At 39.5% G+C, this 27,193-nt stretch overlaps 3 protein-coding genes and 3 non-coding genes across 6 annotated transcripts; all 6 read right to left on the minus strand.

Moving 5' to 3' along the window:
• Window positions 1-117: 117 nt before the first annotated feature.
• On the minus strand, window positions 118-3,480 carry rps12 (ribosomal protein S12). Its single transcript, XM_074685164.1, has 6 exons — window positions 3,372-3,480; window positions 3,201-3,247; window positions 2,318-2,434; window positions 2,029-2,131; window positions 1,598-1,699; window positions 118-206 (listed from the first exon to the last, which is right to left on the minus strand). Exons 2-6 carry the CDS (start codon window positions 3,212-3,214, stop codon window positions 144-146), a joined length of 399 nt encoding a protein of 132 aa, XP_074541265.1. The 5' UTR covers window positions 3,215-3,247; window positions 3,372-3,480; the 3' UTR covers window positions 118-143.
• LOC141802463 (small nucleolar RNA SNORD100) lies at window positions 1,807-1,890 on the minus strand. The gene has a single exon (XR_012599489.1). It is a non-coding gene; the product is annotated as a small nucleolar RNA SNORD100 (small nucleolar RNA).
• Window positions 2,200-2,282, minus strand: LOC141802464 (small nucleolar RNA SNORD100). The gene has a single exon (XR_012599490.1). It is a non-coding gene; the product is annotated as a small nucleolar RNA SNORD100 (small nucleolar RNA).
• Window positions 2,527-2,602, minus strand: LOC141802460 (small nucleolar RNA SNORD101). The gene has a single exon (XR_012599486.1). It is a non-coding gene; the product is annotated as a small nucleolar RNA SNORD101 (small nucleolar RNA).
• Window positions 3,481-4,763: 1,283 nt separating the features above from the next.
• LOC141802363 (SH3 domain-binding glutamic acid-rich-like protein 3) lies at window positions 4,764-7,251 on the minus strand. The gene is made up of 3 exons (XM_074685912.1): window positions 7,156-7,251; window positions 6,798-6,965; window positions 4,764-4,840 (listed from the first exon to the last, which is right to left on the minus strand). Exons 1-3 carry the CDS (start codon window positions 7,198-7,200, stop codon window positions 4,778-4,780), a joined length of 276 nt encoding a protein of 91 aa, XP_074542013.1. The 5' UTR covers window positions 7,201-7,251; the 3' UTR covers window positions 4,764-4,777.
• A 1,640-nt stretch (window positions 7,252-8,891) lies between these two features.
• On the minus strand, window positions 8,892-23,357 carry LOC141801973 (scavenger receptor cysteine-rich type 1 protein M130-like). Its single transcript, XM_074685338.1, has 17 exons — window positions 23,298-23,357; window positions 22,127-22,203; window positions 21,709-21,735; window positions 21,295-21,606; window positions 18,015-18,308; window positions 17,626-17,940; window positions 16,312-16,602; window positions 15,074-15,388; window positions 14,695-14,988; window positions 14,260-14,568; window positions 13,859-14,167; window positions 12,388-12,696; window positions 12,011-12,304; window positions 11,124-11,459; window positions 10,930-11,037; window positions 10,325-10,409; window positions 8,892-9,704 (listed from the first exon to the last, which is right to left on the minus strand). Exons 2-17 carry the CDS (start codon window positions 22,176-22,178, stop codon window positions 9,560-9,562), a joined length of 3,795 nt encoding a protein of 1,264 aa, XP_074541439.1. The 5' UTR covers window positions 22,179-22,203; window positions 23,298-23,357; the 3' UTR covers window positions 8,892-9,559.
• Window positions 23,358-27,193: the final 3,836 nt, after the last annotated feature.

Genomic DNA, 27,193 nt, shown 5'->3' on the forward strand with positions numbered 1-27,193 from the left:
ATTGATCAAATATACAAACTGATCTACTTTGGAGATTGTCTTAAACTCATCCTGACCTTGTTGCTGCTCAGTAAAAGCTTTGGAAAAAAAAAAAAAAAAGAACAGAAGCCAAAGATCTTGATTTTCCATTTTTTATTGACACCTTATTTCTTGCCCTTGAAGTACTCCTCGATCACATCCTTGGCCTGAGACTCCTTACCGTAGTCCTGCAGAAACAAGAGCACAGCTTTAACTTCCAAAAGACATGTTTGAAGCCCGTTCTCAGCTAATTCACAGTTTACAACCATTTTCACCATCACACAGAGTGACAGCTGAAGATTGCTGTGAAAAAGGTTCAGACAATATGGTGTCTGTGCTCAACGGTGAATTATTAATTTGTTTGACTGAGCTTGAGTAGCCAAACAGCAAAGAAAACAAGGAATACAGTAGTGTCAGATCTTAAAAAGAGGCTGATCTTAATCATTGCAGCAGCTCAGTTATTTCAATACAGTTCAAATAATTTGACTGTTAAAGGAGTTCTGCTTTATGAGATAAGAAAATATGTAAGAATGTTTTACAATTCTATTTTTTAGCAGATGCTTTTGTCCAGCGCAACATTCAACACATGCAAGAATTTAGACCGAAAGGGAAAACCGTATTTGGTACAACAAAGTTTTTAGGCTGGAGGTGCAGCCGTCAAGTGCCATTATTTTTCACAGTGATTTTGATGTTTTAACACTAGACAGATTGATGCCAAGCAGTCTAGTTCAGGGCAGCAAAAAGTGACTCTTTCATTAACAAATCAATAATTCAGATCAAATCTGGAACCATGCAGTAATTTAGTGGTTTGTGTGTCTTGGCTTTTGCTGTGTTTTATTGACAAAGGCCTTTCCCATTCAGTATGAAATCAACTCATTTTGAAAACCAGGCCTTTGAGCCAGCGTTGAATCTCATACCATAACACTTTTGCTAACTGGTCCATCAACTGAAACAAACCTAAAACTTTTGTAAAAGTACTTCGCTTATTAAAACAAGATTAGAAAAGAAAAATATTTTTCAGAGACCCAAGATTTTTTTTCTAGAGTGCCAATTTATTTCTCCTATTTGGAATAAGTATAACTGGCCACTTGTTTTTCAGGACGTGTTGGCACCCCAATAACAATTCTTATTTTGTTTCCTACATGACAACTGATTTAAGAAACAAAAATCAAGTGGAATGCCTCAGCTTGGGATCTTATTTTAAGTTCTCATCATATTAAATCAGATTACCTCAGTCCTTTTCCCTAAGTCTCCGACAATTCAGTAAGACCCCGTTGATTGGTAATAATTTGACTCAGACACTTTATTTTACACAATTACTCATCCAAGAAGAATAATAACTTTTCAATCACATGACTTTGTGTAGCCATTCTTCAGGGACCCCAGGCATCACAGGCAGACACCGGGGCTCGTACCCTGGCCGTTCTCTCGCCAAGAATCTAACAGCTGCACGGCACAAAGCACAGCACCTGGACTTGATTGGCTGATATGTAAAGATGTGACCTACTTTTCTATTGAAGTCTATGACAAGATGGGTATTAGTGGGACCTAAGAGGGCCCTGATAAAAGTGTTATTTACCTTGACCACCACACAGCTGCAGCCCACCACCTTTCTGGGTTTGCCCTCGCGGTCGATCTTGCACAGACCGACCCACTCTCCGAGTTTCTTGTTGTCATCAACCTGAAAGAAAAATACATACAGACTGTCAGGGGGTGTCATCTCTGCGTCTCAAAAACATCCATTCTTGTCCACAAAGACAAAATGCTTTCATTTCTGGTCCTCTTGGCTGTACCTCAGACAGAAAATTGGGTAACAATGGCAGTCTCCTCACAGAGTTCAGTAGAGGGAGCCAAATTATCATCAGTGATACAGCAGCACAGCTCTTATTTTGAGGATCTACAATGTGATCGTCTCACAGCTTAAGACATTTTAGTTTTACATGTTTTTATGCATCAAGTCTCCCCTCACATTACCCATGAAATTAATCAGAATAAGAGATTTTTTTATACCTTGATCAGGTTAATCTGGTGCTCAGCACACAGAGCCTCCACCAGCTTGACATACATGGGCTCGTCACAGTTGCTGGCGAGGGCACAGAGATGGGCCTGACGCCTGCAGAAGAACAAAAATCAACTTTAAAGGTGTCAAACCTCTCACATGTGAACACGCAACCATAAAGATACATCTCAGACAGAAATTGGGTAACAGTGGCGATCTCCTCAGGGTGTTCAGTAGAGGGAGCCAAATTATCATCAGTGATGAGACTACACTCAAGACAGAAGAGACATTTCTACGTACTTGTCCAGGGCTTTGGCGGCCTCCCGGATGCCACGGGCCAGGCCGTCGTGGATGAGTGCGGTCTTGAGGACTTCGGGGAGGGCGGTGTTAACATCCATGACACCTCCAGCAGCAATGCTATCAAAAAAAGAAACAGGCAAAAGGAAATGCATCAGTACATGTTCATTAACACAGCCTAAACAAAAAGGATGACTCCAGTAGAGCTCCCAGCATGTCAGAATATGGATCTCACTCATTGGAGAGTGAAGGGGTATCCGACAAAAGAATTAAAGTCATCATTCAAACGCCAGAGAACTCACTAATGGGGGAGGAGAGGCTCATGTTTGGATTGGAGCTCAAATCTCAGGAGACTAGCTCTACATAACAGAGATGTTGAGGATGATGAAGCAAAAGAAGACGATCTATTTGGAAGCATAGCCACCTGCTAACTATCGATCTTCAACAGCAGTTGGAGGTAGCATCCTCTCATCCTGTGTGCTACGCGTCAATGTGCACCGGTGGTACAAGCCATGCTTCCCGCTACATTCTGCACAACGCAGCAGTAATAAGACTGTTAAAGGTGAAGACTAAATTATTCTGCTGGGATGTTCAGCAACAGCTGAGGAAGTTCATTAAGAGTCAGCAGAGTTTGAGCCATCTCATTATATCAGTGCTGCTTTTAGTACGCATGTGTCAGATGACTGTAACGGCTAGGCTAGCGAGTTAGCTTCTTGATATGTACTAAATACACTGCAGTTGAGAAGATTCCGTTGGATAGACAAGTCTGTACGTTCGTGCAAACATACACAGCTCTTCCAACTCAACTGCTGTTGTTTACGCAGTCTTTATACGTGGTTAAACCGTTAATGTTCTGTTAGCTCGGTTTGGAAAGGCTCACACTCACCCTTCCTCGGCCATTGTCAATTAAAGATGGATGTTGGACCTAAAGATCTGAAATAAAGGACAGAAATAAAAGAAGAGTTAGAGATGATTTTAAAGATATCACCGTTGGCGTTTTACAAAGTAGGATGTTTGATAAATCAGGCAGATTGTTCCAGGAGTTTGAGAAACTCACCGGAACCTCCTTTCGGTCAGCGAATAAAGAGGACGACATCAGCCCGCGACACTGCTTTAAGAGCACTAGGCCCCCGATTGCAGTCGTCCATAGCGCTGCCTGACGTGAAACTTTCTGACTTTCTTATGCATTAAAACGTCGTTTTTATTTTGTCCACTCTTTCCTGTTTTTCTCCTTCTACTCAACGTGTTCTTCCCTTTGTAGCCTACCCGAACTATACAGTGATTCAGGTATGATATAATCTAACTGCTACTTTGATAAAAAAAAAAAAAAAAAAAATCATATTTAATTTCAACGCCGTTGTAAATGTACAAAACAAACTATGGGCACATCTTGGCATTGCAGTCACTTAAATGCAAAGAGCTGATTGCTCGCTGGAGCATTTTATTGAAAACAATCACTGGTGTACTTTCAAAAACAATAGGCTACAACAACAGATATGTTTCATTAAGATTAGTTAAATAATTTTTAGAATTAAAACAAGTTATTTCATTTATTAAAAATAAATCTGGGATGGATTGTTTTTTTCTGAACTATTTATTGACACCAGTTGAGAATGTGTTCATATGTTGGAATGCAGTTATATATTTTAAATGCTATTGAATACAGCATAGCACTGATAAAATTTAATGGAATGAGATGAAATGCAAAATATATAGGCCTATTATACAATAAGATATGATTGGAAACATACGATAAATTACAGTATGATATATGTTTTTGTGCACATCTAGAACAATCTGGTCTGTCTATACTTGTACTTTGTATTTTAAACAATGTTGAACCTTTGAGTGAAAAAAGGGCTCTCTCCCTATTGTTGGTAGAGTTTTTGAGGGTTATAGTCTTCATTTAATTTATGTTTGTATTCATTTGTGCATTTTTATGGTTTTTGTTTTTTGAATGAAAATGTGGTCTGCTGCCCAAGAGTCTAGTGTAGTTTAAGTCCCACTTCCAGAGCTTCTGAAGTTCAGATGGTGAATGTTTTCTTTGGTGAATGTAAGAACAGTACATCTTTGCTTAGGCTTGTCTTGAATATAAGACATGAATCACATTCAGTGAGCACAAAAGTCAGTCTTTAATATCAAAATAAACAGTCATGTGTTTCTGGGAAAGGAAGACTGGCATGTCCATTTTTATGAACACTTTTTATGAACAAAACATGTCATTGCCAAATCAGGAAAAGAAAATAAATGAAAGGAGTATAAATCTTCAGCATTCTTTTTTTTTCTTAGTAGAGAGATGAGAAACTTTCATATATAGTTCTCTAAATTTAAGCACAGTACCCTCATAAAAGTCATTTTTCACTTTGTCAAAAAAATTATAGAACCACTTAAAAAAGTCAGTAGAGAAGGTGAAGCTGGGCGTCTTGTAACAGTGAGCATAGGTTGATGAGCTGGTTTTCTTTTTCAGATTTTGAGAAACAACTCTAACTTTTCGTCCTCGATGGCGGCGTCAAACGCATCATAGTTCTGAAAGAGAGAGAGAGGGTGCAGAGAGGACAGACAGAAACATTAATTACACATATTCTTAAAAAAAAATATATATATATATATATATATATATATATATATATATATATATATATATATATATATATATATATATATATATATATATATATAACATATAGTAGCTCTATGATACCGCTGGAGATCAATTTTGTATGCATGTTTAATGATTGAAACAAGCAGTATTATATAATGTGAAAAAATGTTCATACTTAAAAGTGAGGAATAGTGGATAGTGGACAGTTGAGCAGGAACAACTCTAATCGTGAGGTTGTGGGCGTGGCCTGCAGAGGATACACCTTCATGCTCTCTCAGCTGGCTATAAGAACAGCTCCTCCCCAGACGCAGACAGCGTGTGAATTACAACTACTCTGCCCATCTTGCAACTTACCCACACACTGATACTCCCTTTGGGACCAAGCTTACAAACTCATGCCGTACGGACGATTCATAGACTCTCATTTGACATTTTAATTTTCCTTCAAAGTCAAAACTTAGACATAATTAAACTCTTTTTAAATAAGGAAGTGAAAGTACACACAAGGACCAAGCCTAGTATGCAGGGTTTAAAAAAAAGAGATGAGAGTTTTTTAAGTATGATTTGTAAATATTATCAGGTCTGATTTGTGAGAATTTCAGCAGCAAGAATTTTCACAAAAAACAGCAAGAAACATAAAATCATTTTTTGTATCTTTGAGGATGGATTTAAAAACTCTTCCATTTGTTTTTAAAGTGAGAAAAGTTCCAGCTCATGATACATCTGTGTATAATCTGTGTATCCTGTCTCTTCTCATCTCATTTTGTCTTGAGTGCTTGCTGATGGACTTTGATGTCCAGGTAGTTATCAAGAGTTCCTTTGTCCAAGTTCATCTTCAGCCAGGGGAACTTTTGTCACCATTTGACCCAAGTTTTCCAGCCTATGCTGAGGTTTTGTTTATTTAATTTTTGCCAGAGTTTCTATGATATATACTTCTTACTTTATAATGACAATTTCTTTTGCAACATCAAGCCAGGCATTTGGGTCCTTTTAACACTGCAAAAAGTTTAAATCTTATCAAGTGTTTTGGTCTTATTTTCAGTAGAAAAGGTCTTTTTTAGACTTAATATGAGCCACATTCACTTGACTAGTCCAGAAAAAATGTCTTGTTTCAAGTTATTTAAAGACAAAAATGAGGTCTGAATTGTTGTAACAAGTACAAAAAAAATCTGCCAATGGAACAAGAGAAAAGTTACCTGTATTAAGACATTACTCTAGTTTCAAGTAAATTTTTGATCAAACTTTTCTTGTTCCATTGAAAGTTTTTTTTTTTTGTACTTGTAACAAGCAATCCAGACCCCTTTTTTTGTCTTTAAATAACTTGAAGCAAGAAATTTTTTGCAGTAAAGAGGTTCCTGTCAACTCCTGCACTGGCCTCATGTTTCAAGTCAGGATGTTGCCACTTAGGTTGTTGTGGGAGGGTTTGGTTTGATAATTTTCCAGTGGATCCAGGATATCTGGCAACGCCCTTATGGTGAACCTCTTTGGATTTTAATAAGAAAAGTAAGACATGGGATATGCAATGTACGAAAACTAAAAATCATTTTAAGTCCCACTTTATGTTTGTGGTTGATACTTGCCACAATAAGGGTTAATATCGGCTTTAGCAAGCTGTAATTTATCTGTTGAGTAAAAGAGGAACGCTGGATTGAGGAAATTCTTTAAAGCGCAAACAGAACAAGAATTTGTCTGCATACACGCATGTTCTTCCAGTGTCTATGTAAACTGTAATATACTGTAAATATTTATTTTTTGCTGTCTACGCCCTGAACAATTTAAGACTTCTCCCCCGTGACAGGTCAAACCATTAATCCTCCACTTTCTGTTTTTATAGAGTGTGTTTCACTGTTGATACTCCCAGATGTTGTCGATGTGACTCACCCCACAGTAAACGTCTCCGTTGCAAATCTGTGGCGGCAGTGCAGTAGTGTCCCCTGCGATCTTTCTCATTAAATCCTTGTCCGTAGAATCCTGAGAGATGTCTACTTTTTCATACTTTATTTTCAATGAATCCAGGGTTTGGAAGATCCTCTCCTGGTGTTTCTTGATCTGGATGAGAGATAAAAACTTCCTCTGAAATCCTCTGATTTACAAGTATGCAAAGTCTTCTTTAAATTCAACAGTTAGCTGTAAGGTACACAACAGGGATGCTGCACACAAAGAGAGCAGTGTACTGGCAGCAGAATGTTATCATAGAGATAAAACTGTGATAAAAGATTGAAGTAAGAGCTCACGTTACCTCCAGATTACCACTCACGCTGGTGTAGAACACTTTGAGGGACATGTCTGCTGTTAGAGATAGAAAGTTAATCTAGAAGAGAGCTTTTTTGAAGAGAAAGAGAAGTTACTGAGAAGGCACTCGGGCTGTAAATGTTCCTGAGTGCAGGTATGTGCTGCAGGTTTTCTGTGACAGCAGACAAGGTGAGCAGGTTTGGACACGGCCTTCCTGCTTGGACACACCCACTCGCCTGACTGCCATTCCAGTCGCAGCTTGCCTCTGTCTGTCTGTTGTGAAAGAAGTGAGTTAACGTGTTAACCCACAGAAAGTTAAATATATTTACTTAAAGGGACGAGCAGTCAGGCTGGAGCTCCCTGACTTCCTGCAGGCCAGAGCCTCTATGTGGGTGTGGGTGTGGATTTTCACCACATGACCATCAAAGATCCAGCACAGGTTGGGTTAATGAGTGACTCTGAATTGCCTGAGGGGGCCACTGGTTGTTTGCTGATATAAGTGCGTTTACACCTGGTATTAACTCAAGTCCTGGGTCATCCTTGTGTGCAACTTTCACTAAAAAATGTGTCTCCAAATGCATTCTCAGTGATCTGACTTCCAGCTTTTCATGCAAATATATAGAGACTGAGAAAGCATACAAACAGGTATCCAAGTGTAGTGGCAAAACTCAAATCAAATAAAGTCTTTGTGTCTTATTTTGGTAGAAACTGTCTTATGACTTCATATGAGCCACATTCAGCTGACAAGTCCAGAAATATGCGTAATTTCAAGATATTAAAAATCAAAAGTGACCTTTGAATTACTTGTAGAGAGTTTAAAAGAAATCCATTGATGAAAGAAAAATGCACTTGTCACTTAAACATGTCAGACAAAACATTTTATTTATTTGGTAGCTTATAATTCTGTATGTGTTCAGTAGTTACTAGTCTCAGGTTATTCCCTTGTTAGTTGTTAGCGCCAATGCAACAAGTCAAATTCCCTGTATGTGTAAATGTACTTTGCAATAAAACTTAATTTTGATTCTGATAACCAGCAACAAACCTGACAATTCCTAAACTTTTTTAAATCTATTATGAAAATAACTTAGAGGAGATTGTCATGATGTTAAAGTGATAATAGAGACAAAAAAAATAAATGCACCATCAAAATCACATATTTAAAGCCAGGTTTAAAAAAACCCTCCAAGAACTGAAATCTAAGCCAATGTTTCTGTCTTTTGGTTAAAACTATCTCATTAGACTAAATCTGAGCCTCATTTACTTAAAAAGTAAAAAAAAAAAAAAAACTTATTTGAAGAAAGTAAAGGATTAAAATGACGCCTCAGTTGCTTGTAATGAGTAAAATTATTTGCCAAGGGGTAGGGAAAAAAAATTGGTTATTTTCTTGAATGGAGATGTTATTCTGATTTAAAGAAACTAACCAGATTTTTTTACCCCAGTTTCTTTAAGTTTTGCTCAGAGCAACAATCTTCATGTTCTATGATCATGTTTTGGAGGCAAAAACAGTTGACAATTTCAGATCTGTCAGGTGTTCTGATAATAATTTGGTAATTTTGTCCATCACTGTACAATACTTTTACTCTAACAATAAAAAAAGGTTTTACTCTATAGTTTGAATGTGACGTGTGTAATCCACATAATTTTTATATATCTAGGAAAGAACAGTGCAAGTGTAAGAAAAACAAATTTATTGAAGAGCACTCACGTTCACTAAAACAAAAAATAGGCGATTAACATGCAACATGAAGACAGTGCGATCATTACTTTGCAGCATATCAGCGGACCTCAGCTTTCGATTGGTGAAGCAGACCAGGAAAATAAAAAAGTGACCAGGTAAAAAGTAAGAAAAGAAGGTGTTAACCACAAAGAGGATCAAATTAATGACTTAAACTATCAATTTCACAAAATATTTATAGCAAATAACGCTAAACTCATTTTGTCTGTTTTTAAACAGGTCAAAAAAACGTTTTACTTATTTACTAAACTTCTCATTATTGATAAAAAAAAGGGTTTGTACAACAGTGTGAATTGAGTTTTGATGAGATAACAGACGAGACAGACTTGAAGCTTAAAACTTAGGCTGTTGTTACTCCTCACATTAAAGCTCCCGTGTGGAACTTTTTGTGTTAAGTTTGGCACCCCCTGTAGACAAAACCAAACCTCTTGTATCTCTTTAAATTGCATCCTGCTATCATTTGCCATTCATTGTGAATATCTGCTGTGAGAAAGTGGAAAAAAAGGCTTTTTCTACCTCTGCTTGACACCTACCCCCCAGAGAAAGTTGCGTACGTTAAAAGATGCTTACGTTAAACTCTCTGTTATTGCTAATGGTCTAGTGAATTTCAGTTTGTTTCAAAACCAGTAAAAAAAAAACTCCTCACAGGAGCTTTATGGTATGTCACATTCAGCTATCAGGAAAACACAAGAGGTTCCAACTCGTAACAAACTTTCCCAGCCAAGTCTTCAGGCGCGGTCTCCGCAGAGTTTTCAACCTCTATGTTCTTGTCATCAGGGACAGGAGTCTGTGCTTGTTCTTTCACCGGGTCGACGCGGCTTCTGAAGGAGAAAATGATACTCAGGGTGAGGAGGTTAGAGGATTGTATGTTGTCAGAAAGTAAAAATACAAGATATCTGATGAGTCATTATTGGTCAACTGTGTCTCAGTTAAAACAAATAAAAATTAAAATTATTTAATTATCAGAAAACTGAAGGGAAACAAAGCCATGTCAGCCTAAAACAGTCTAACATTGAAAAAAAAACAGCAACACTACCTACTGTTAGCAATTTTAGCTAACATTTAAGCAAGCCAGGAAGTAGCTTACATCTAAACGTAGTTTTTGACAGTCTAATACTGTACTTCAGAAATTATAAGTGAATTTGTCATTTTGTGATGCTAGCTAGGAAGTTACTCCTTCTTATACAGGTTGTTATTCCTAGGTAAGGTTGTCCTTCTTCTTAAAGGCTGATAAAGGTTATTATCAGCTACTGGCTAACTTTGGCTAACAGGTTATCAAGCATGTTGTCTTAACTTGAAATACAACTTTTAAATATCCTCAAGTGAATTTTTCAGTTTTTGTGATTTGGAAAGAGTTATAACAAAAACAGTTATCAGATTCTCTTGAAGAATATGTTTAGTTCAGTCACTAATTATTAGCCAAGCTTTCTTTTTGTCTTACCTTCCATTGTATGCTGCATTACTTCTTTCATCAGCGTCTTGTTTTAGTGCCCCTCCAAACCGGTTACTGAATTCTACAAAAGTATCTGGAAAGACAGGTTAGAACAGCCATGAAACAGAAGTCAAAGAAGTTAAAGACCCCAGCTCAATACAAAGGGGAACTATTTCCTTGTCCACCTGGGGGCAGAAAAGAGGCAGTAGACACATCACTGACTGAGCTAGCAAGTGATGCAAAAAAAAAAAAAAAAGCACTGGTCGGGCACCAACCTGTGGCCCCTTTCCTTCTCTACCCGCTGCCTTGCCCTCTCTGAATAGAGGCACAAAGGCTAAATAGCTTTAAAAAGGGCCTAGATTGGTCACATTAATATCCCTGGATGAGTTTGAGATTATCATTAAGAATTAGATGGCTGAGACAAAATTGTTTTCCTTTCAGCCAAACTATACACATCTTTAAGATCTGATGACTGGTGTGATTTCCTCATGTTGTTTATGTTTATAATCCTACAAAGCTCCTGTCTTGGCCATCTCATTAAGACTTCCTGGTTAGAAAAAGGTTAAAACAAGTTTATTTTGGGATATAAACATGTTTAAATTGCTACTACTTACCCGTAACCCGCCACCTCCTTTTCCAGAGCAGGTAACCCACAGCCACTACAATAAGCACCACAATGAGTCCCACCACAACACCAGTGACCACTGAGGAGGATGAGGCCGCTGTTGGGATGTAGAGATCATATATGCATGTCAGCAGAAAAGCAATCTAAAGAATGACCATCAAATCAGAGCCGCTTGGGTCTCACCGATCACATTGACTTGGAGCGTCTTTGAGGGAGCTGAACAGAAGGATTCAGTCGAGATGTTGACCCCATACACACATTTGTAGTCTCCTTGGTGTTGGACTTCAATAGCAGGGAACTCAAAGTACGCCATGTAGAAGATAGTGTGGCCGAATGCAGGTTTGGGTTCAGTGGTGCTCACATTGGACTTGGTCAGGAAGAAGTAACCTCCAGGGTATCTGGAATGAGTGGAGCAAGTGACGGAGAAGCTGCTGCCTTGTTTGACTGATATTTTGTCAGGGCTGTAGACCACCATGGCATGAGGGGATGTCAGAGAGATGCTAGGTGTCTCCAGTTTCACTGCAGAAAAGAGACAAAAACATTGAACATCTGTACGCTGCAAGCAGCAACCTCCGGTCTATGAATATGAGACAATGCAGAAGTGCTAAAATCTGCTGTTTCTCGAGTGTCCACTTAAGGCTAGCTCTGGAAGTCACAAGACACATACACACCAAGCCAAAAAAAAAAAATGTTCACAAAGCTTAAATTAACCTATTTACAGCCTGGTTCAAAAAACGCCTCCTGTCTGAGTCGCTATTTTTACTATCAGCACACACTGTACGAGGGGTGAATTTGTTTCTAACTCGGCAGTTCAGAGGGTATTAAGATCGCAAGCTCCCCCAATAAGAGGCACAGCTCAGGGTCACATGACTGAGAGGCGCCCTATAGCTGTACGCAAAGCCTTTGCCACTACTAATATGGCCGCGATAGCTGATGTGCTTCATTTTGCATTTCAGAAACAGACGGGTGACGTCCAGGAGATTACGTCCATGTTTTACACAGTCTATGGTATACTGTCATGATCAGTGGAAAGTCTAAAAATGCAGATTTTCAAGCACGAAATGATTTACCTGTGACAGAGAGTTCAGCGAGGTTTCCTTGAGGGTAGTTGATGGCTTTACTCAGTAACCTCTTTTGATATTCACAGAAGTATGACCCCTTCATGCTGAAATCCACCGTGGGGAAAATAAAAGTTGCGGCTTCAGTTTGGGAGTATTTTTCCATTTTGAATGTACCCGGGACCCTTTTCAGAATAAATGTCCCACCCAAGTGTTCACTTTCAACAGTGCAGGTGATTTCAACTCTGTCTCCCCAGTTTACGCTTGGACCAGGGTTCAGAGTTAGCTGCGGCTTGTTTAGGGCACCTGAAACACATGATATGTTAAAGTTAAAGGAAAATATGAATCTTACATCACTTGGTAAATAACACACAAATGAGATATCTTACCCAAACAGACCACACCAGCATCTTCACCGTGCCCGCAGTTATTCTCTCCAAACCCGTGGTGCTCACATTGAGTGACAGCCGCCTCCTCGCCATCACACCTCACGTTATCCAGCCAGATAGGACCACTACCTCGTCCAAAATGAGCGCTTGTAGGAGCAGACACTGCATGACCACAGCCAAGCTGTTTGCACACCACATCAGCATTCTGCAGCTCCCATTCATCGTCACACACAGTTCCCCACTCGCCCTTGTAGTGGACCTCCACTCGGCCAGAGCATGTACCTGCACCACCAACCAACCGTAGCTGAGCTGCAGGGGAAATCAGGCAAGAAGTCATAGAAAATGTTAAGACTGGATGGAAATCAATAAACATGGGTACATTTTTCATTTTCTCTCAGCTTTATGCAATACCAAAATAGGATTTAAAAAATAGGAGTTTTGTGGATATTCCACTACAGTTATGTTGTTTAGTATTCCTTAGCTTAGCATAAGACCAAAGATAAGGAAAAGTTATCCTTGTTTGTCTAGAAAACAAAATTCTGCTTATTGGTACCTATGATGCTTTTCTTTCTTGTATAACAGAAGAAAATAGAGACATCAATTAATTGGCAATGATTACTTTAGCTTACCATAGCACATGTAAAAGAGAAAATAGGTAGCTTTGCATAGTTTTATAACAAATTTCCCAGCCTGAATTAAATGCTTTTTGCTGCTTTGGTGTTTGAATGATATTTCCTATCAAGTACAAGCAGCTGCTTAGCATAGCATAGCTTGACAGAAAGACTGTAAACAAGAAAAAAAGCTAACCTAGCATAATCTGACTATAATAAAATCTTACTCAGTTGTACTTGTAAAGTTTAAAGCCTCCTTGATATTTAGAGTTTTTACTAGAGCCAGCAGCTGCTTAGAATTTTTAGCTTAGCATTTTCTCAGGTAACAAGGAATTAGCTTGCCTGGCTGAGGCCAAAGGCAAAAAAAAAAAAAAGAAAAGAAATCTAGCCTAAGCAATAGTTGCCTATATATGTAAAACATATTAAGAGCTAGCAGCTGCTTAGCATACCTTGACTTAGCATGTATAAGTAAAAAAATTGATATATATATATATATATATATATATATATATATATATATATATATATTGGCTTTGTAAGCAAAAAAAACAGCCTTTAATTTAAAGCTATTTACTGTTTTGTCATCTGTTTGATTAGCATTAATTTAAACCACCTGCTGTTTCGCATAGCTTAGCATTAGGGCTGTAAACAAGGAATAAACTATTCTGCCATCTACCAGTACAATTACTATTTAGCACCTACATTTAACTACTTAAACATGAGAGTAGCTTTGCATTTGTCCGACTAGTTTGATGTTAAAAAAAGTGTGTTTAAAAATTAAAAAATGCTGAAACATAAAAAAATGGTGTTTAGTCAATCAATTGTTAAAGAAAAGCAGATAATAACTGAAACTGACTTACCTGCACATATAATGCTAACATCTTTGTCATGCCCACATGTCGCACTCCTGAAACCTCTGAGTGAGCATTGCTGTAGATGTGTCACATTGCCAAAACATGAATCACTGGCCTCCACCACTGATCCATTTCCTGGGCCGAATTGAGCAACGGCGTTGACTGGTTCTCCACATTCCAGCTGACGACACACCACCGCAGCTTTATCGTTGTTCCACTGGGTGTCACACACGGTGGACCAGTCCTCACCATGACGGACCTCAACTCTGCCAGAGCACTCGTCTTTACCGTTAGCCAAACGAACTTCAAGACCACCTGCAAGGGCATGAATACAAAAATAAGTGAACAAAGTTATAGTTCCATGAATGTAAACCAACACTGACCACAAAACTGATTTCTTGCTTTACCAGTGCAGATTACTCCAGCGACAGATGTGGCGTTGCAGGATCTATCTCTGAACGGTCTCTGGGGGCACTGGCTAAGGGTCGACTCCATTCCATTACATTCAATTTGATCAATCCAGGTCTGTCCAGAGCCGTGTCCATAGTCAGGCTTGGTTGTTATCTTATGAGCCCTCCCACAGCCCAGCTGCCTGCACACCACCATAGCATCGTTCACATCCCAGGCTTCACCACACACTGTTCCCCAATGGCTTTTATCATAGAACTCCACTCTTCCAGCACAACGACTTTGACCACCAGCCAATCTCACGTTGCCTGGACAAGAAAGTTTTATTAATGCGTGGAAGATGGGGTCTCGATTTGTGGAAATGTGGAAAAGGTAGATATTTCTCAACACTTTCTACTTAATACCCTGTTATTTGTGACCAATGCAAGCCTTACCTGAACATTCAACACCTGCCTCTTCGATATTGTCGCCCCTGACAAAATCTGTCAGAGTGCACTGTGTGAGAGAGCTCTCTCTACCAGTGCATCTGATCTTGTACCCTCTTGGTGCTTTGCCACGACCAAATGACCCTGAGACCTTGACAGGATCCCCGCAGTTCATCATTCGGCACACCACCTCAGCTTCACTCATTCCCCAGTTGACGTAATACGCTGGTGACCAGCGGTTATTGTGGTGCAACTCCACCCTGCCTGAGCACTGGTTCGTCCCGTTAAGCAGTCTTATAGTAGCTGTGAAGCAAAGGAGGGACAGTCTTCTGTTAGTTTGTGTGTATTTAGACACGTTTGGAGGAGTATGTGGTTGATGTGTCAATACCTGAGCACACAACACCAGCATCTTCACCGTGTCCACAGTTATTTTCTCCAAGAGTGGGATGTCGGCAGTGCAGCAGGGACGTTTCATTACCGAGACAACCAACATCGTCCAACCAGATGCCTCCTGCCCCTTGACCAAAAAAGGCTCCAGATTTGGCAGTTTGAGCTGTTCCACAGTCCATGGCCCTGCACACCACCTGAGCATCTCTGATGTCCCACTCGTCATCACACACTGTCCCCCACTGGCCATCATGCAGAACCTCCACTCGCCCAGAGCAACGGTCGGTGCCATTGACAAGACGCAGCTGTGGACTACCTGTGGGAAAGTTCACTCAATTTAAGAGCATGCAACATTTCGACTTAAGGTTTCTATGAACTCTCAAATACACTCGTCATTTTTATTTTTTTTTGTATTAGTTCCCCATCCCCAAAAGGGTTAAGGTTCATGATGACAATTTTTTGACCAGTAGGCCCAGGAACCTCTAGTTCCTGTAACTACTCTTCCAAGAGCCAAATAATTCCCATGGCTGACAGTTCCCTACGTGTGCACCAAGGCCTTAAGTCCTGTGAAAATTATGCAAATCAAGTCAGTGGTATATGGAGGGAAAATAAAAGTCATTGCACCATATCTAGTAGACCAGTAGACAGCAGTACTACAACAACAAAGGTTATTTGCAATTCTACACTAAGACTGTTAGCATCGAGGATAATCAACCTGTGCTGGTTTTGATCATACTTTTAGTGCAGATGGATTTTTAGAATCAATATTTTGAAAGAGACAAGCACCAATGGCAAAGCTGCTTGACTGAAAGCATGCAAACAGCAGAAATCTACTGGTGTTTTGGCTTAGCAAGAGACCCGGTTGATTGAGGACTTTTAGCAGGATGTATCCTTCTCAAAAGCTTTCACATTATCATTAAACACTTATCTGATGAGGAGGCTGTGACATATTTTAAATTTAAAAAGTAAGATAGGATTTAATCTTGAGGACTTCTGTGTTTCAATAGCTGTTGTAAACTGGAAATTCACTAATGCATTCATCTGAAGGTCTCAGGGTCACTCTTTAAACTGGAACACCAGGAGCTGAGAGAGACACATTCACACTATCAGGCCCAAAGAAGACTATTGTTTAGGAGTTATCAAACCAAGTCAATCATAGTTGGGTGTATGAATTTAGACCCTAGTTCCTGCAGTTGAAGAGTCATCTTTAGCTTTCCCTGTATAATCTGTATATCTTACCTTCACATGCAAGAGAAACACCTTCGCATTTCCCCGTATTTGCCTGAAGCCCGCACTGGGCAATGGAGCTCACATTGCCAGTGCATCTACCCAGTATTCCAGCCAGCATGCTTTCACCATAATTGTACATTTCTGGGTATTTCTTTGGAACTCCACAGTTGAGCTCTCTGCACACCACAGCAGCCTCTTCTGGGCCCCAGTAGTTCTTACACATTTTCCCCCACTGGCCGTTGAAGTAGACCTCTAACCTTCCAGAGCAGGAGTCGGTCCCATTGGACAATCTGACTGTCTCTGGAAAACAAAGAGTGATCAGTATAGTTAAATTCAAATGTGCAGGGGAATGGCAACATTTGCAATGATGGTAAGGCCTTTAAGAATAGCCTCATTAAAAGGAAAAGGGCAGTTCTTTGCACTTTTCAAAGGACTGCATTGAAAGGACAACACAAAAATGACTGAAGTATGCATGCCAGATCAAAAGATGATGGTTAAGTAAAACAACACTGAAAACAACAAAAGCCTTGTTTACTAAGCACAAACAAGAAAACCACAGCTAAAAACCATTAACTTTGTCTGGAGAAAGGCACAGGCTTGGCTGGCTGGACCATGTGACAGGCAGCCAGGGTTTGCTCCCAGGCTGAGGCCACTGTCCTTGTCCTGTCCTCTACAAATATAAACATAGAAGCCCAAAAATATGTGTACTGTACTCACAACTTTGTCTAGAACAAGGGTCCCCAAACCTTTCAGCCCATGACCCCTAAAAAAGTTGTGCCAGTAACTGAGGACTCTCTGCAGACCCTCCAATATTTGCAAATGAGCCTGTCATGACACCATTTCTAGAGGATTCCAGGCATCCCTTGTATACAAGGTGAAGGAAGGAGCAGTGTTCTTGAAAAAATCCCCTTTGGACCAGTTTCCAAAAAGTTTTCTTTAGCTGTTTATATGTAAGCAGGGCTTTAGTACCTTCTGGTACAACACTGTGGTTAGAGGAGGCCCATTCAAGTGCTTACAAAGCACTATTGGGGATGTTGCATCAAAGAATAAGCACAAGAAGAGGAACAGCCAGAGATGATTGTGACATACTTCAGTATAACCTTCTCTGTATGTGGAAATAAATCTCATGTGAAACAGTTAACTGAGTAAAAGGGAGTGAACTGTTCCCCTTGCTAACTATAATTATTATAATGCAGTGTCCATGTATCAGATGGAGAAATGGGGAATTTGTAGTTCAAAGGATTTGCATTGCATGCAAAACTATTGCACAAAAATCGAGACCAACCCCAGTATTTCACATTCATAACAAATGAGCATTATTACCTGAGCATACAACACCAGCATCCTCATTGTGATCACAGTCATGTTCTCCAAATCCTCTGTGTGGGCAGTCAGCAAGGGACTGCTCAAAACCAGAACACTCAACGTCGTCTAACCAAACCCGATCCTGGCCTCTGCCGAAGAAGGCTTTGTACTTCACTGAGAGGGCATTCCCACAGTTTAACTCTCGACATGCCACGGTTGCTTCCTGTAAGCCCCATCTGTCATCGCAGACTGTTCCCCACTGTCCCTCGTGGTAGACCTCCACCCGTCCAGAGCAGCGATTAGTCCCGTTCATCAGTCGGATTGCTTTACCGTCTGCATGGAGAAGAAAAACAATCAACCAAATCCAAAGACACCCAAACCACATCAAGGTTTAAAATCAGACTTACGTGTGCAGGAGACTGTTGCATCAACACAGCTTTCCCTGACCTCTTCGGCTCTGCACTGAGAGATAGAGGTCTCGTTGCCAGAACACATTGTTTTGATCCCACCCAGCATGTTTGTCTCTCCAAAGTCAGGCACCTCGGTCTGCAGGATAGGAGTGCCACAGTTCATCTCCTGGCACAGGATCCCAGCTTTTGCTTTGCTCCATTCGATGTTGCACACTCTGTTCCAGCGGCCATCACGGAAGAGTTGCACTTTACCATTACAGCGGTTGGTTCCATTTACAGCTTTTACATGGTCTACAGAGGAGTTGAGAAACAAACAATCAGTTTAAAATCAAGGACTGAAACCAGGACACATGCAAAGTTTGATTGATGATGTAATACAACACCATTTTAGCATCTAGCAAAATGATTAATAAGTCAGTGTCATGATCTCATGAGGTGGTGACACAAGTGGGATATCAAATTTAATAGCCTCTTTGCTTACAAGGATGGTATTGTGCACAGATTTAGCACCTATATGGTCCCTCCAATAGCTCATAGTTTTGCAAAATTTGTTATTTGGCTGCAAAAAGAAGCTTTTTCAAATTAGTGTGTATATGGTTTCAGATGTTTCTGCAGCCATCCCCTAGTGGACACTCTTAGAACTGCTGTTTTTAGCGCTTCTGCATAGGCTTCATATTTCAAGACTAGTTGTTGCTCCTTGATTTCACTCTCCACCTTGAACTATGTCTTTCAGGTACTGTGTCTGTAAGACAGATCATAGCACCCTGAAACTCAGCATTCAGAGATTTTTATGAGCTGTAAGTCATGTAAGATACAACAGGGGCACCAGAGGGACAGTATCAAAACCAAGAAAGCACAAAACCTCTTCTCAAAACTATTTCATTTGTATTAATCTAAAGTCTTCAAACATCAAACATGTGCTTTCTGGAAGTTGAATACTAATGTAACCCTCTCAGTTTTAATTACTCATATTTTCTTTTTTTTTTCAGATACAAATTAATGTTTCTTTCACTGCAAAACAGTGTTTAAATTATAGAAGATATTAAGAGAGGTACAAAGTGGAAACATTAATGCTCCCTACTGACTTTAAAAAAAAAAAGAAAAGAAAAGAAAAGAAAAAACTAAGATGGTTTAAATTGCAGTCAGCTTGTCACTCTTTTGGCTTTGTTTATACCTCAAGTCTACCTCCTGCCCTTTGTACTTAAAATCTGCAGCAGCTGGTCATCAGCACTGTTGTGTTTCCGCTGCATTTTCAACACAACTGGGAATCATCTCAACAAGACAACAATTGAGCTGACAAAACCTGCAGTCTAACAAAACTAAAGTTACCATGTTTGATAAGTTGCTAAGAAAAACGCTGTGTAAGCTGGTTTTCTCTGTACTTCCCAGTAAAACATAACAGTTCCCTTTCATGTGAACAACTCTTGTTGTTGTTGAAACTGAGGAAGGAACTGGGTCTGTGGTTGTGGCTGCTTATTATGTAATTTAAGATTTATTTGTGAATTATTTACAATTAGTAGACAGCTTACTGTCTTATCTCTCAGCTGTGTTAAAAACACTTGATTCTGATTGGTCGAACCCCTTGATAACATATTCAATAATAACCTGTTTATGGTTTTAATCATGTTGTAAAGTAATTGTAGAGTACAAAGCTCAAGACAGACACTCTGCAACTATAAATATACGCTTCAACTGTGTTTTCAGATCAGGTTAGCTGCTGATATTTTCTGTCCATTAAAAATGCATAAAGAAAGGTTGAATTGTTTCAATAAAAGCAGGATATTAGCAGCAACTTCTGGTCTTAAAATATGAAGCTTATGAAGAATTGCTTTAAAAATGCAGTTCCTTAAGTGGCCACTTGAGGCTGGCTCAAAAACACTGGCATTAATAAAAATGTTAAACGTCTGTTTCAAAAATGGTTTAGGTCTGAATATGTCATTTCATTATTAGCATACACTGATTTCTTTCTTCCCTGCCTCTTTATTCCTTCCTAACTTGAACAAAGCAAGGTTGAGTTCAGCATTTCGTAATTGCTATCAACTAACTATGGGCTTCAAAACTTTGTATCAGAAACAAATGGGTGATGTCACAGAGACCACACTATGAAATATACAATCTGTGAGTATTGTTGTGCACTATTTATGAGTAAAGCTAGGTTAAGCAGTGTCTTATCATATCACATACGAGAGCAGTGACAAAACATGAAAATTCTAAGCTTTCACAAGTTAGTAAATAAGAAAACTTTTTAAAAATGTCGACTTATTCTCATCTGAAAATTGACGACCCACAGAAGCTAACACTGGCTTTGAGCATTAAGTCTGAGAGATTCTTAAGATTTTGATAATAGCGTTGCCAACTGCTCAACAAACTAATTTGCAGAACTAGCAATATGTGTGTAATTGTAAGGAACCATGCTGCAGCCAACAGCTTCCCACAGACAAAATTCATTTTCAGTCTGCATCCAAACCTGAAGAATGTAGCGTATCTTTCTCTGATCACAGCTGGGAGGGACTGCTGTATAAGGCCTGGGCTGCTTATGCGTGCTGTAGGAAGAGGGAGGGGCCAGTGTGGCCAACTTAGCAACTTTGTTGCTGTATTTAGCAAGTTTTCAGATCCCTTTAATGACTATTTTTCAAGAAAGTGATAAATCTTGTGAATTCTTTTGAGAGTCTGGAGACGTGATAACACGTATCAATCTTGGTCTTCTCAGCGAGCAGGAGGGGCCCAGTTGGACGAGTCCCCCTTGCTCATGCAGCAGTCCTTCTCAGCTGCAGCCAGAACAGGCCACTTTATTCAAATGAATCTCTTGTTTTTCCTCTTTTTGGGTGAATTTTGCTGGTTCCAAGCCCAGATAAAAGAGGAGGGTTGATATTTTGACATTAAAAGAAGCAAGAATCCACCGAAATATATGCCCGTTTTTAGTTCTAATTATATTGCCTTCTTCGTTGTTTACTTTTTGTCCACATGCAAAAGGCTAATACTGTAAATTAGGGAGTGATACTATTTGGCTACTTCTAGCAACTCTCATGTAAAAAGGGTCTCCAAAACTTTTCAAGAACACCAGAGAAGTTGCTTTTTTGAAAAAGAGTGGCTAGAAGGGTCTTAGTAGTCGCTACGTTGGCAACACTGGAAAGGCTGTGCCGAATCATAACAGAGAAGCTCAAAAATTGCATATTTTTTGATTGTGATTACACAGTTACAATCAGGAGGGGTTTAAACCAAGTAAAATCAAAAAGAGATGTTTTGCTTTTAAATAAAAGTCAATGCCCAGTCCAACCTGAACAGACCACCCCGGCGTCTTCTCCGTGGCCACAGTTATTCTCGCCGATCGGACGGTGCGCACACTTCAAGATGGACGCCTCCTGACCGGTACACGAGACATCATCCAACCAGATCTCGTTCTTCCCCTCTCCAAAGAATGCCATTTTTTTCGACTCGAGAACAGTCCCGCAGTCCAACTCTCGACACACAACCTCAGCGTTGGTGACACTCCACCCATCATCGCACACCGTCCCCCAGCTGTCCCTGTGGAGGACCTCCACTCTGCCAGAGCAACGTGACGGTCCAACTAAACGTACTTTATCACATTCTGGAGATTAAAAATGAGCACAGCTGTTGTTAGTGTGGAATCCCAGTTACCAAGATGTAAACATTCACGTATCTCAATAGAACACAACCAGGAATGACCAACCTGTTAGCAGAGAGAGACTCAGTAGACCTGCAAGGGGAACAAACAACACAACTTTAAATCTCAGACTGCAGTGGATATTAACACAATATTGCTCAAAACAGTCAAAGGTTTCAAACCTGTGAGTTGTTAAACTTTGTTTTTGTTTTACTTTGACTTTGTCACAGTTTACCAGTTTGAAAATGCAAGAATTTAAGGCATAACATATTTTGATATATTGCCACCATTATTTTACAGCAGGCTACAGTAAGTTACTGCATACCTTGATATATTAAATGTGCAGTACTGGAACACTTCAAAACTGTAATCTTTAAAGGAACACAGCAAAAAACTGTCAACACTGTATTTTTTACAGCATTTGACAGTAACCCTTTACATATCATGAATATTAAAGCAAGAAGTAAAAAAAATCCAGACTCACCTGTGGCTAGATATAAAACTAAATGTAGTTTGTCCGATGGAATTAAAATCATCGTGAGTTGTCAAAGTAGATCAAATCTTTCAAGGGAAATGGAAAAAAATAAACAGAAGTCAAGTTATTTCCTTGTGATCCTAATTTCCAACACCTAACAAACCCCCTTACCTTCTAAATCCAACTATCCTCTACAGCTACGTCAATGAACCCAGATTTAAAAACGAGAGGCAGATCACATCAGAAACACGCAGAGAATCGACGCCACATGTACACTTTCAGTAATTGTTAAAGCTGCCTGGACTTGGACTGCAACCTGGATGCATGTTGACATTTTGATCAATCATTAAAGGCGGAGGATCAGAGCAGATTTCATCTTGTTCTACACAACATCTGCACTAAATGTCAAAAACACTTCACAGAAACACCCCTTTCTATGTACTCCAATGCTCAATAGCAGCTGTGCATGCCAGTAATGCTGATATGTGGGTAGAATAATCAGCTGCAGACACATGCAAAGGGAATGTAAGAGCACATCAAACAGAGAGTTACCGTCATGAGGTGGACTTGAACATTGACTTCACATGTTTTGACCCTGAGTTGTGTTCCCTCCCTCCACCATCTGCATACCCAGCTTGTGTATTCAAGGTGAGTCAAATTACACTAAATTGAGTAATATTGGTTTAAAATCCAATGATGAAACAGTTCCATGTTCATTTGTGGTAAGAGCTCACGCTTTGCAGTTCAATGACTCTCATTAAGACACACAACATTCTGTTTTAATTCAGGCATTACTTAAAAAAACAACAAAGATCTTCATTTTATCATTTTAGCTCATGCATTGAAGCGCATTGGGTCTGTCTCGGTCATACATCTTTAAACTGGGACCTCAAACTGGAGAAAAACTTTATCAGAAAAATAGTTAAAAAAAATTTTCACTTAGTTTACTTCAATGCATGTTTAAGGACCAATGATCGCGAACGCTAGTAAACTATTCTTTATTGTGACAAAACAGGATTTGTAAACTTAAAATGACAAGATTATTTCCTAATTATGACTTGAAAAATGAAAAAATAATTAATCAAAACCATCCCAGTAAAAACAAATTCAGAAGAAAAACACAATGCCATATTCCTATTCTCATCTTCTGTTTGAGATAATAAAAGAACAAGAATCTCACCTCACAAGATGAAAAAATGTTGTGATCTGAGGCAACAGATCTGGATCCACCAAGATCTGCTCTCCCAATAATAACAGACCTGACAGAACCAGTTTTTGTCCCTGGTCTTGTTGTGACTCACAGAGCCCGGGAACAGCAGATACTTCCCCTCTCTCTTCACTTTTTTGAGATGCGCTGCAACAGTTTTGCATCTTTTGGAGGATTTGAGCTGACTGCTACTTATGAGATCTCAATGCTTTAAAAAAGAGTGCTCTTTCAACTAAATTGAACACCTTTTAGCAAATGTTAGCTTATTTATAGTCGTCAATATCAGATAATAATCAAAAGTCTTACTTATAAAGTTAAAAATATATGTATATGTAAAGTTTAAAAAAGGAATTACTGCTAAGTTTGATAAATTTAAGCTTATGTAGGTGTGTAAATGTTTTATTCATAGACTATATAATATATGGACGTTGCCTCTGGGATGTCATCCATCTGGTTCTGATAAAGAGTTTTGACGGCTGTCATCAGCACAGTCTGAATTGGAAATACTTAACTCAGTCTATCTTCATTCAAGTTAGGATGAGGTAAAGAGGCCAGACAGACAGCTACAGGGTGCCCACCTGACAGTCAAAGCAGGCATGTCTTTATATAGAATAGAATAGAATAGAATAGAATAGAATAGAATAGAATAGAATAGAAAATACTTTATTTATCCCCGAGGGGACATTCAGGAGTCACCGCAGCATTGAAGAAAACAAAAGTAAGAAAGAGTATAGAAAGTGCAAAAAGGTCCATAAGAAATTAGATGACGACATCCCGTCCACCACTCGTCCACCAGTCTCCAGCCCAGCCAGTCTCCACCTCCACAGGGTCCAGGACTGAGCCTCCCCAGAAGTCTGTTCAGTCTCTGTCTCCTGGATCCTGTCTGCTTACAGCAGGCGAAGCTCCTCCAATGTGGCGCCGGCGTCCGATGTCAGCTCCGTCAGCCACATCCGTGAACAGCACGATGCCGCTGGGTTAGCACAGCTAGCCCCCCGGGGCTAGATCCCACGTTCCCAACAACGATGGATGGAAGGACAATACATGAACAACATATTCTTTTTTGAATGGGTGTGTATGGGTGTATGGTGTTTCTGCAGCCAGCCTCAAGTGGACACTCAAGAAACTGCAGTTTTTGACATTTCTACATAAGCTACTTAATTTCCTATTGATTTGTTGGTTTCCTACTCCAAACAAAACAAAAACAAACAAAAAAGAATCCAGTGTTGTGTAGCTGCTATAGTGAAGTATACATTATTTGTTTTGACAGATGCATAGTCTCTGTCTCTTGTTTAGGGACCTCACACTGTCAAAAGTGAAATCAAACCAAATATCTGTGTCTTATATTACGTAGTAATTATCTTATTGAACTTGATATAAGCCACATTAACCTCACATTGCCAGAAATATGTCTTATTTTGAGATATTAACAAAGATGACACCTGAGTTTAAAGAGTAAAAAATGTCTGCCAGTAAGGTGAGACATTATTCTGGAAAACATGTTCTCAGCCGCAGCTGCTGAGTTGCTTTTGAAAACTTTCAGGCAGATAACTCTGGAGCTGAATGTGTCTTTTTTTTTTTTTTTTTTTTTACTAAACTGTTGATTCAGCGTTTTTAGTAGCCTGCTTTGACCATCTGTTTGCACATGTACACAATTTCCTGAATTTGCCTCCGGTTACAGTTAGGCATGTCACAATTTTCAAAGAACAACATCCTACACTTCATCCTACACTTTGAATGCGGAAAAACAATCCAATCGTAAAGATGGTAGCAGTTGGAGTGAGGCAGGTTGTAGAGAGCACAAGAACAGCAGGATGACAAAGAGGCAGTACCATGCACAAATGGATGTGCTCAGTCTCTCAGTGGCTTAAGCCTGTGCTTTTCAACTGGACTGGCCTAGGGACCCACTATCACCCCTTAATGAGAAGCTGTGACCAAAATCAGGGAAATTTTTAACACCTTGAATTTATCTAATGAAAATATTGTACAATTTGAAGCTGAGATAGTAAAGAAAATCCCAGTACGCTAGTTTTGACAACTTCATTCTTTGATGTGCAAACACCTCGCTGCACAAAACTTCAATGTTTTCATCCTCCTTTGTCCTCAGTGTAACAGAGTCCAGATCTGTTCATTGTCATAATTGTGTATCTTTGCAGCTCAAAATTATTACAATGAAATGGTGGCATTTCAAGAATAATCTCCACCTAGCCTGTTGCAGCCTTTTTTTCCAAGGTAAGGGCTGGCAACCCACTGAAAATAGATCCCCCAGACCCACTAGTTGAGAAACACAGGTCTACGCTTATTCAGCATAACTAGGACCTCATGGATCCCATAAAGATCCAAATGGAAAGTTTTAGATCTACTCTTTGTAGAGATTTTTTTCCCTCATGGTCCAGAACTGGTATCAAAGAAGAGGGGTCTGATGAACAAAGTTTTACCTTCCATACTATTTATGGGGCCTTGAGGTGTTACAAGCAGGGTTACCTTCCTGGAGCTCAATACTGTTTTTTCTCATACCACAAGCTCTCAAATATTGAGGTCTATCCTTAATCCTGTACCCATTTTCTGGCAGAAACGTGGCCAGTAGGGGGGTCAAAAACCAGTTTTCTCATAAGTACAGATCCCATGTTCGTATAAATGGGGAGGGTTGACCCAGGAATGGTTTCCGATGTAAAACCGATACATAGAAGAAGATAACCATTCAAGCACACGCTCCATCTGGAAGCAATTTAGAGCGATCAGGCAACCTGGCTAGGGAATCAAACCAGGACCCAGTAACAGTGCTAACCCCTGTGCCATCGTGTAGCCCCAAGTTTAACTAACTGCATCCAAATTGAAAATTTGTTTTCGAATTTGTCCTGACTGAAGTCCAGACTTTCTCTTAAAGCCTCTGGAAGAAAATTGGTTTGTGTTGAGTTTTATTTATTTATTTATTTATTTATTTGCCGCCTGCTGAAAGGAACAATACCTCTAGTCAATTTCAGCTAGTTTCCTGATTCTTCCCTCTTGAAACATCCTAATTTTTCACTCAGTGAAGATATCAGAATAAAAAAAGGTAAGAAAGATCTTTCCCCAGCATGACATCAGTCGTGTGGTCTGACATGTACCGTATTGATTTTAAAAAAAGGTCTCAAAGGTTAGGATCAGGTGTTCCAGACCTTTAGTGAAAGAGGTAATAAACCTACTAACCTCAGTCTTCTCTCGAAACAAAGCAAAGGGACGAGAGTTACGGAGAGGACAGTGTGTTAAGCACATATTGATGTCTGAGTAAATCATTACTGACACAGATATGTACAACGTACAACTGATGAGAAGTGACATTACACCTCATTCAGGGCATTGGGGCACACTGAGGGGCTCCACAGGATCAATCATTCAGGTTTGTTTGAGCCCACAAAACAAAATTCACTTCGGTCATACAATGTGAAATGGGTCCAGCTCCAGCTTGAACCTCGAATAACCCCCAAAGAAACTTTTACAAGTTTCAGTCGCCACCAGAAGAAGTGGTCTAAATGTTTAAAGCACATCAATGCTGAGGTGGTCAAAACCATTAAAAATTAAAATAGAGCAGTTTAGTGTTGAGGATACGTTTTTGATAGCCCTGCAGCAAAAACCTGAGGTCAGGAAAGGCTACAAACTGAGCTCACTCTAACATTAGCTCAGCTGTGTGCAGCCAAATGAAACAAAAATATAAGCAATCAGATAAGTCAAGTAAGTTAGTATTGTAAAAAAGCGTTAATGACTTTGTGACCCTTAGAGAAATCAAAAGGGAATATTTCTAGGAACAAAATCTGTATTTAACAAAATGTAACTTTCCTCTGGTGGGATTTTGAGATATCTTTCATCTGTGTGTCCATTTTTAATACATCCTA

This window comes from Halichoeres trimaculatus, unplaced genomic scaffold (genome assembly GCF_033239565.1).
Source record: "Halichoeres trimaculatus isolate MK-OKI-2021-1 unplaced genomic scaffold, fHalTri1.1 fHalTri1_scaffold_13, whole genome shotgun sequence".
NCBI lineage: Eukaryota > Metazoa > Chordata > Actinopteri > Labriformes > Labridae > Halichoeres > Halichoeres trimaculatus.